Source organism: Colias eurytheme, chromosome 4 (assembly GCF_061535395.1).
Source record: "Colias eurytheme isolate Ceu_HAF_F1 chromosome 4, ilColEury1 Martin Lab GWU primary, whole genome shotgun sequence".
In the NCBI taxonomy this organism is placed as follows: domain Eukaryota; kingdom Metazoa; phylum Arthropoda; class Insecta; order Lepidoptera; family Pieridae; genus Colias; species Colias eurytheme.
The window spans coordinates 7,958,036-7,969,526 of NC_142983.1; the positions used below are offsets into that span (position 1 = coordinate 7,958,036).

General features: G+C 32.2%; 1 protein-coding gene across 1 annotated transcript; it reads right to left on the reverse strand.

Annotated features, from left to right (window-relative positions):
• Positions 1-1,752: 1,752 nt before the first annotated feature.
• On the reverse strand, positions 1,753-2,888 carry LOC149909098 (uncharacterized). The gene has a single exon (XM_090120228.1). The coding sequence runs from the start codon at positions 2,886-2,888 to the stop codon at positions 1,782-1,784; it is 1,107 nt and encodes a 368-aa protein (XP_089976354.1). The 3' UTR covers positions 1,753-1,781.
• Positions 2,889-11,491: the final 8,603 nt, after the last annotated feature.

The window sequence follows — 11,491 nt, forward strand, 5'->3', positions numbered from 1 at the left end:
ACATAAAATATCATTGATTAAAACAGATTTTATTGATACAATATATAGAATAAGCGTTTCTAGACTTTATATATTAGATCTAGCCGCGTTCTTTAACCGTATGATTACAGAAATGGAATCTTTCCTCATTCAACTTCTGATTGAGTGACGTCACATTCTAATTTCTAATACAATAAATTTTTTTGGCAATAGAAAATTTCAATAGTAGTAGGTCATCATTAAAGGGGCTCGAAGCAACACAGTAGGGTTTAAAGTCGGTATAAGATTTCCCAACAAAAATTTATAAGATTTTGTCTGCTGGAAATTATAATATGTATTGGGAAATAAAACGAGATCTTGTCTAAGACAGTGAATTTATTCGCTATCAATAAAATGACGATACTATGTACATGTACATTATTGCTTACAGCCAAATTAATAACTCAGAAGAAGTGCTTACTGCTTATTTTAATATATTAAGTAAATACTACGTTGGTACATAATACTGATAATAATAAATAATAGACATTGCTTACAAATAACACTATTTTAAGTAAATGTAATTTTAAAGCATATTTACTCAATGACTACGTTTATAATTCACAAATATTTACTGGAATTATTTAAATCATACGATTTGCATTATTTTTAATAACATAATAAATAGTTAAAATTTATATTATTGCTTCCAACACGTATTGTTAAATGTTATGTACAGATTTATTTCCTAATTATTTAAAATATAGTAGAAACAGCATGATATACTAAAACTTATTTTACATTTGGAATGATTGATATTATGACTAGTGTACAAGACTAGAACAATGTATTATAGACCGGGAGATACTGACACAAAATTTCGAGTCATTTGTAACAGGACGGCGGTTCTACAGGGGTCTTAGTACGCAATGACAAAAAGGAAAATGATGGTGTGAACGCTGGTACCGGTGGCTTAGTCGCGTGGGCGTTAGTCGAACTCGTCGGAAAAATAGCGAAAGTCAAACGATTTGTAACACAAAAATGTTAGAATTTACCGATAGCCCATAAAAAAGAAGTAGGCGGTAGTGTCATGCCATACTTTTCCGGTGTGACTTACAGCCCGCCATACCGACGCGAATGTGTTGATTTAAATAAAACAATTATTCAACCATTTGTACCAAGCTAACTTTTGCACAGGTAACCATCGTCGTGCAGCCATTTACGAAAATCGCCATGCCATACTTTTCGGACGATTCCAAATGGTCGCCATACCGCCGAAAATCTGCAAAAAAATTTATTTCGCCAAATTTTTTGTACCAGTATTGCATTTGGATTTTTGGAGAGTATTTGATAAAATGTGACCATTGTTATATTTACCATACTTCTAGTAGGGGGAAAAAGTGCTGTCATACTTAAAAAAATAATTAATTATTAATTTATATAAGTGAAAATTTCCAACACCTAGATCTTTGAAATTTTGTATTTATATTCGTTGATCCTCAAACTTACAGGAAAAATAAGTGCCATACTGTTACAAATCGTTTGACTTTCGCTATTTTCCGACGAGTTCGACTAACGCCCACGCGACTAAGCCACCGGTACCAGCGTTCACACCATCATTTTCCTTTTTGTCATTGCGTACTAAGACCCCTGTAGAACCGGCATCCTGTTACAAATGACTCGAAATTTTGTGTCAGTATCTCCCGGTCTATTAGGTACTCTACATGTAGGCCGATATAAAAGAAAATAAATATTTATTTACAAATAAAAAAGTTCGTAATAATAATAATACACAATATTTTTTCATCGATTCGTCTTTATAATTATACAAGTTCGTCATAGCTCCCGTGGAATTCTTGAGCTAAATCATCATTTTCAAATGTTTCCTTTTGGCAAATTATCTCTTTTTGTGCAAGCAGTCGATCACAATCGTTCAAGCGTCCAAGCAAAACTTCATAAACACGTGTCATTGATACAACTTTTTCCTTGCACGAAGGGTCTCTTTCAATGGCGAAAAGGCGTGAATCAAGCAATTTTATCGCGGCTACGATGTAGTTTCTGAGCGTTTTTGTTTTATGCTCGCTGCTTATGCGCTCGAGGAAAGCACAAACTTGTCTCTCTCCACACAGGAGGACATCAACATCATACGCTAGTGGTGAGTGCTGTCGATGTAAGAACGCGATCAATCGTTTTGCGTATCGCCGGTATGTTCTGTAGATTTTTCGTTTCCTTGTTCCTAGCGTTCGACCCATGGCCATCGTCTTCTTCATATCATCAATGACCGCTTTGTAACCTGCGTCAATTTTAGAATCAAATATGTCTTGTAACCGTGTTTCTACTGGTTGTAATTCATATGGAGCTGGCGATGGTGGCAGTGACGGTGACGACGGTGGAGGTGATAGAGGCAATGAACTGCGAGCACTGTCTTCACCCTCGCTTGATTCACTGGACACGCGACTTTCAATAGAACTGGTTTCAGGCACAGTGTACGGTCTAGCTCTGGTTCTTGTTCTTTGAACACGCGCTGGTCTCGGAGCCGTTCTTGCATTATAAGCTGTTAGAACATTCGCATCTTGCTCTGTTAGGGGACGACTGCGTTGAGTAGCAGCTAAAGGTATGATTCTTATTTTCACTAGGGCATAACTTTGATGTATTTTTGCTCTGATCCGTGGATCGTCGTAATCGGACCCCCAAAGATCTCTAATAGCTGATTCTTTCAAAAAGCGAACTTGGCAAAGTTCACCGTTGAAGAATCGTTTACGTTGTTGTTCATTGAGAGCGTCTCGTTCGGCTCCAGTCAGTCCATGTATTTTGGTGAGATGATCAGGTAATTTTCCATATGTGAAGCGAGCGCAATCTTCAATGGGACAAGGTATGTTGGCGTGGTTTTGTTTCTTGGTACGAGCACCGGCGGTTGTCGGCGCGCTCATCTTTTATGATCTGTAACAAAAGTTAAGTTATTTAAGTGTTTAAGTATAATCTAATTTATAGTAATAATTCTCCTGCCCCCTTGCTTCGTGATATTATTATATTATTAAATGTAAGATAATAAATGAATAAAATATCCAAGTTTATGCCCAAAACTGTTATTACAATAAACATTTCTATATTAGAGACGAGTTAATTTATTTAGAGTATGTTTATCAACAAGGGTGGCTGTCCGAGTATAATAATTGTGTTGACGGAGGCCGCCGGCTGTTTGCGGAGCTGGCCCTTGTCCTACGTTTAATTTATTGAAAACAATACACCTTCTTCCTTTTCAGATCTTGTCTTTCGCTTATCTTCAAGCTTTTGTAATATAAAGTGTATATAGAGATGGTATTATACTATTTTCGATTTTTTTTAAAGGTATATGCCTATAGTTAGACTAAATACTTAGAAAACAATTTAATTAAGTAATCTTTGGATAAATGGATTGATTTTCTTTAGCAACAATTTATATTGAAGAGACGATAGGTGTTTGACAAGGTTTTTAATGCATTTTCATATTTTATATTCTACATAGTTTGATTAAATCTAAATATATTTTTATTTCCTTAAATTTGAATTGATCCGTAAGCCTTCACAAACCTGAAATAAAATTATGGTTATTTGAAGACAGAATGGGGTTATTATAATAAGTTAGAGAAGCTAAGGCGGAGCAACAATGACTGTAATATTACAGTCCATTCGAAGCGGTTTGATTGAGCCAATATTTATTTTTGAAATTAGCTTGTTCCGACATCTTGGGCCGGCGAAATTATAAATAATCTAAATGAAACGATTCTCAAGGGAGACCGCCCACGATATCTTGCTATTGTTTAATATTCTTCAATTAATAATTTTGATTAGCTCGGCTATTGCCGCCTTTAGATGAATATCAAAAATTTGTAACCTTTTAAAAACTAATTATAACTTTATTAATTTAATGTTGTATGAATAAAAATTTAATATAATATGTAATTTCGTAATCTTAATATACTATTATAAAGGCGAAAGTTTGTAAGTATGGATGTATGGATGTATGGATGTATGGATGTATGGATGTTTGTTACTCTTTCACGTAAAAACTACTGAACCGATTACAATGAAATTTAGCACATATATAGAGGGTAACTTGGATTAACACATAGGATAGGTTTTATCCCGGAAATCCCACGGGAACGGGAACTACGCGGGTTTTCCTTTGAAAACGCGGGCGAAGCCGCGGGCGGAAATCTAGTTATTCATAATTGGGTAAAAATAGTTATATCTGTGTACTTTATAGGCAAGCGATCAGCGATGGTGTTCATAGTTATTTTTTAAATGGTGTTAGGTACATATGTTGTGTTATTTAAATTATACTGAAATGAACCTTTCATTCATTTTTTTAATAGATACAACTTACAAGAGATATCTTGAATTTCAAATTAAAATTGAATTGAAACGTGACACTTTCCCACAAATCACTTCCACAAAGTGGTTTTACATGACACAGTGTCACGAATTCGCATTAGAAAGTTTTCATAAAGAGCTCCCCTTTAAGTGAGACTTGAATAAATAACTAATTTACATATTTAATACAGGTATCGTGCTCAGATTCAATTGTTTAAATCTCTGAATTATTAAACCACGCCGCGGTTAGCTTATTACCCTCTGGTAACAATCAAATATTCAGATCAGCTTTTCTTTAATTAGTCATGTTTTGTGATGAATATTTTATTTTTTGAATTAATGTAATTAATTAGAAATAAGAAGAAATATTTGAAGTCTTGCGGTAGTGGCTAATTAAGGCGTTTTAAAATGACTCTCGCCGATTTTTTATACTAGCCTCTAGAACTCTATTTGGAGATATTAACTGGATAAGTATAATATAATTTATACTTCGTATTGTTATTTCTTCATGGAACTGCATTTTGTAGTACTATATAGAAACACACACTTTACTAGTTCCACTTTATTTATATTTTTATTACAATAAACTACAACCGGTTTCGGAACATCTTCGTCAGGTGTAAGTAAAACTCTTACTAGTTAAACTTATTGTTAAATCACTTATTGTTTAATATCTTCAAAATAATAGAATAGTAATATGGTATGTAGATTGTAGGTATAAGAAGGTTCTTTCAAGATTCTATCAATGCTTTTTAAGATTGTTAGGTGTAGAGTTTTTATTAGGTATCTATCTTGCGTCTTTGGTATTAACGTTGAATAAACATTCAATTCATTCAAACAGACAAACGTAATGCTAAAGATTATGACTTTATACAATTGGTAGGTATTTGTGAAATTATAAAACTATGTTATCAATAAATTGAATCTTTATAAGTAACAATAAATTCTTACTCATCCATTTAGCTACTTTAGATCCATAATTATTTTAAAATAGTAAAATATTTTTTGAGTTTATTATAATAACAATATTTATACATCAATGTATTATTGCAATAAAAAATACCAAACTTTTCATTTTATCATAGCAAACACGTTTAAGATATTTTACAAAAACGTGTCTTCAAAGGTGCATAGCGATGCAGGGAGGGAGGTAAACAGTAAACAGAGGGGAGACGTAAACAAGGGTGCCCTCGATACAATAAACAATTAGTTTAATCGATATATATGTAGGAGAAACTTTTACCGCGTTTATCTAAATGTTTAGTTGTTAGTGCAATAAAATTGGAATAAGTTGTCTTATACAGGGTGTCCCAATGTTGGTATACTAAGCTCAAAGGAGCTTATAGTTTTGCATACGCTGACTACGTAAAAAATATTAATAAAATTCCAGACACAGTTTTTTTTCAAATAGATGAATTCTTAAAACTCTATGTGTACACCCCTAACAAGCAACCCACCCTGCTTTGCTACCAGCACGTGACCTATCGTTTAAGATTATGTTTTCATAGACAAAATGCTCACAATAGCGAAGCGGTATTTACCGGCTGCGCGAAGCTAGAGGAGAAAACATGGATTTTCAGGAAAAATTCAGCAAAACTTTTTTAATGTAATTTCGTTGTTTTAGTATTTTTTTCGTGATCAGTGTATGCAAAACTACAAGTTCCTTCGTGCTTAGTATACCAATAGTGGGACACCCTGTATATAAATAATGTTATCAAAATACGTGTCTATTCAGTTGAATAGATTGTTTGCAATTTATATTTATTTTTCATTTTTCATTGAGAATGATTAATGTTATTAAAATTCAGGTAGGTATCCGGGCCGCGAAATGATTTGCAACCGTTGTACCTATAAAAGCTTTCGGCTCTATAATTTTTCAAAGATTAAAATAATAGTTTAACTGTATATATATGTACTGTTCATAATATATTTTATAGATAGATAGATAGAGTTTAAATATGAGTTTAATAAGAGAATGGAAAAATATCGTGGTGGTGATTGATGATAATTTTTCACCACTGCTCATATACCTAGTCACGCCGTCTTTTAAGATGGAGGTGGGATCGTAAACGATATGAATATTAAAATTATTTTATAGATTGACCAATATTAGTTGCTTACGTGTTCATAAATTAATAAATAGTTTAATGTTTCTGTAAATTTGTAATCTGCTTTAGATAAATCTACAAAAAAATAAAATTAGTACCTATGAAAAATAACAACAGGTGTAGGTACAGTAAAAAATATAAATCTTGATCAATCATGAAATTCTCTTTTTTAAATGAACGTTTCATTTAATTTTTTAGAAATTATTTTGCATTGCAAAAGAGGTAAAGTTATTTGTTCTATACTTATATCTAATATTTTAAATCATTACTTTGCTTCAGTATACATAAATAATAACCAATCAATACATAGAAATATTTAATAATATTTTAGTATGCAAAATTAATACGCATTCATAAAAAAACAATATAAAAATAACAATAGTATCGCACAGTTCACAAAAAATAATACCATTCCAAAATCTTACCTGAAATCGACAATCAATCTCAAAAACCGCCCAAGTAACTTGTTTACGTCTGTCAACACGTTGTTGTTGTTTATTGTGTACCGGTAAAACAATAGAAACGTGCTCCCTGCACCACGGTCTACACTCAACTGACGTTACGTAACAGATCCTGGAAAATTCCTTCACTCATCCCTCAATTTTCATGCATTTTCTCCCACAGCTCTACCATTTTACATAGACCTCCCACTCCCCTTGCTGCGGGCGTAACATGTATTAGAATACTGGTTGTAGTATGAAGCGGGGGAGGTCTTGGAATACTGGTTTTCATTTCAGTGTGATAGAACTCGGTCGTGTTCGGAAAACTTCGGGAGGAAAATCGGGGTTAGACTCCGCCTTCCAGACTTAGTGCAGTGGTGAAGAAAGAGGCAGTGTCAAAAGTTTATAATAAGTGAAGCATTGTGAATGTGAATAAGGACGGTTTTAAGGGTGTATTCATACATTTATAGAATTTAAAAGTGTTTGGCAGGTTATATATTTTTTGTTATAAAATAAATGACGGTTTAAAATTATCAAAAAAGATAAAAAAGTAGAGTCAAATTGAAAAACCTACATAATCTACTAAATCGAATATTGTGTATTTGTTCGGAAAAGCGTAATTTTGTGAAAATTTCGATATGCATATTAGCCCATATATAATTAATATCTAGCATTCAGAAAATCGTAATGTATCATTTTTTTTCCAATCTTTAATAAACATGCAATGTCTAGAGATTATATGATGTAAAAAATAAAATGGACGTCGACAAAATGAAATTGTTTAAAATGTTCCACTCTTTTCAGGCAGGATTTTTCAGAAATCATTCAGATTACGTTTGCTCAATTTTCAGAACACAATTAAATTTTCGGTTTGTAAAAATGATATCGTCTATAATATAATTATCCTTCAGTATGCTATTATATAATATTTTATAGACTGAAATATTATTGTAAGGAACGCCCATCCAATGGGCGTGGTCTAAAAGGAACACGCCCAAAACCGTCTTCATTGCTGAAAGCCGAGATTCCGCGAAGCGAGACAATTCATTGTAACACGTCCAAATTCAGGATATCGAGTTTAAAGAGAAGATCTTTACAAAAAAGTAATATTTCATTTGGCCGGATTACAATGGGTAATATGGCAAATCATATTGATCGGTCTAACTTTCTAGACGATTGATAAATACCAATGGGGTGAGATTTAATCGCACATACGAGAATTTAATCATGGTTATAATATAACGAAGATGGCTTATTAAACTTGAAGTTTTTTGTTACAAATATTTAATACTTCATAATTAAAATTAAACAACAATGAATATTATCTGGATTGGTAGGTATAATTATTTCATAAGAATATTTACATTGTTACTTCACATAATATTATTATCATTGAATTGATTTTTTATAAAACACGATTAGCATATGCTTCAGAACATTCAAATGATTATAATTTATTTTATCTCGGCACGAATTAGGTTAAAACTAGGTAATATTTATAATCTTAATTCAGGCTCTGTAACGATTAAACCTAAAAAAGATAGGCAATAGCTGAGAAGGTTCAAGGTAGCACTTTATAATTATTTAATATGTGTTTCACTTTTTGGTGCCTGTTGTTGATTTTGAATACGTTTTATTTTTAACATTATTATTTTAATCCAAGCGGACACCTTATTAAACTCAAAACTAAAATCTGTTCAGTTTCTTTTAATCATACATGTATAAAATAATATATAAGAAATATAGAAGTGCCTTACCTCTTAGAAAAAGTTATCATGAGAATTTTCAGTTGATTTGTAAAGATGGAAGACCTAGAACATCTTATCTGAAGTTTTAAGACCCACCTATAATATTATAATTATTGCATAGGACCGACGTCTTAGCATACCTATGTTGTTCAGTATAGTAACTATTAGCTTTTTATCGAAGATATAGAACAGGGACTACGGAATACGAAACCGGAAGACGCAAAATGTAGCACACAAGTAATATAAGGACTGAAACTTATTGATTTCATGATTTAAAAACGATAAAAATAAAATACAAAGGTCCGTTAATAACGTATTCGAATAAATAGAAATTAAATGGAAAGTGATGATTGTCAATTATTACCATCATTACTAATGGTACGGGAGCTATTAACGTTAAAAAAAAAGTCATTTTAGTATAGTTGGTTTTTTGATATACTGTTCCTCTTGCTATTTCGGTTAGAGTCCGGGCTGTCTGGCTGGTCGCAGTGGTTGCGTTTTTTAGTGCGCATCTTATCTGCACAGGATAATTTCCTTAATTTTAAGTCATTTTTTAACGCGTAATTTTTAATATTTTGCCTTTAGATAGATCCATCAGACATAATTTTTTTATTGCAAGACGTTTTTTTCGTTGTTAAATAGGTGCCAGACGCAATGTTTTATTTCGTTTTTATAAAAAATTCAAATTATTTTAGAATGTCTGTAAATTTCATATTATGTTCTTCAAACATAATATAATCTAAAATTAATTAGCCAGACGCTAATTCGATTGTTAAGTATTAAATATGTATAAATAAACACGTAGTGAAAGTAGGTAAGTATAACAATTTGATGATTGTGTATATGGAGAGATAGTTTAAAGTGCAAGAGAGATAGAAAGGGTCGGCCGCGAAAATTAAATAACAATAAAAAATAACTTTTTTTTTTTCGAAAATATACGATGCATAGAAATTCAATTGTTCCTACTCTAGGATTCCCTGTGTTGTGGGAACAAGTACCTTCTATTGGTACATTTTATTCCTTAGGCTAAAAAATAAACTATTAGGGTACATCAAGAATCTTCTATACAAAACAATTTTTTTTATAACTAACTAGCGCCCCGCCTGGCCCTGGCTTCGCACGGGTGCAACAATCAACATGCTGATACTAAATACACTACAGAAAAACTGTGAACGTTGAATATAAATACATAGCGGCCCGCTCCGGCTTCTCACGGGTATAAAATATATAGCCGGGCGGCCGGCCGGTACCGCCGCAAACGCTACGTCCCGCAATTTTTAAATCTGTAATATCTTCGAAAATATTCACTTAAATCATACGGTGTAAAGGGCCATATAGATCTATATTAAATGAACAATGTATTCAAGGTCTTTAATTGGTTAAGGATTAATGCTGTACCTATTGGTTAAAATCGCTTCGAAAATTAGCCATTATTATTTGTCGTAAAAAGTAAATGACAAAAAAAAGTTATTGTGGGTTATCCATAAGAGATAGACATATACCATCACGGACTTTTCTGTAGACCTTTTCAATGTGTACTATTATAGTTAGTACATTATTTTGATAAAACTCGTAGGGTTCAGCCTGCGTTTGCACTGTATGTGGAAAAAATGTAATTATTTACGACATCACATTAGAAACCTCAAAAATAACAGTACTTTTCCACTATTTAATGGGTGTTATTATACATATAAACCTTCCTCTTGAATCACTCTATCTATTAAAAAAACCGCATCAAAATCCGTTGCGTAGTTTCAAAGATTTAAAGGGACATAGGGACAGAGAAAGCGACTTTGTTTTATACCATGTAGTGATGATGATAACAATATTAATTCATTAATCTTAATATATATACACATAAATCTCGTGTCATAATGTTTGTCCTCAATGGACTCCTAAACCACTTAACCGATTATAATAAAATTCGCACACCATGTGCAGTTCGATCCAACTTGAGAGATAGGTAGTTTAAACATGTAGGTACCACGGGCGAAGCCGGGGCGGACCGCTAGTATACTAGCTATATAAATTCATGCTAACTACTTTAGTTAAATTCAATACAAACTTAAACATGCGAGTGTATGTGTGTTCACGTGTGTGTGTCGTGTGTGGTGTGGTGTGTGATGATGATGATGATTATGAAGATGGCTTTTTAAATTTAACAATGTAATTGTTTAACCTTCATTGATATAGATTTTATTCTATTTTCAATGTATGGTAACTTTAATATTTTATTTTTCACTTTTATGGTTTTTTTTTTCATTTTAGATTTATTTATAAGAACAAGTACATATAAATAATATTGTATTCTTGCAATTATTTCCTGTCGCATAATTAAAATACACTAGCTGATGAGCTGCATGCTTCATTACTTTTTTTTATTTATACACATTATTTAATACTTAACAATCGAATTAGCGTCTGGTTAATTAATTTTAGATTATATTATGTTTGAAGAACATAATATGAAATTTACAGACATTCTAAAATAATTTGAATTTTTTATAAAAACGAAATAAAACATTGCGTCTGGCACCTATTTAACAACGAAAAAAACGTCTTGCAATAAAAAAACTATGTCTGATGAATCTATCTAAAGGCAAAATATTAAAAATTACGCGTTAAAAAATGACTTAAAATTAAGGAAATTATCCTGTACAGATAAGATGCGCACTACTAAACGCAACCACTGCGACCAGCCAGACAGCCCGGACTCTTACCGAAATAGCAAGAGGAACAGTATATCAAAGAACCAACTATACTAAAATTCTCACTTGTCAACGTCGGTAGCTCCTATACGATAAGGTAAGTTCGAATATGTTAATAATAATCAGATGAAATGACTGATTTAATTTTTATGATTTTACTATGCCCATAATCTTAC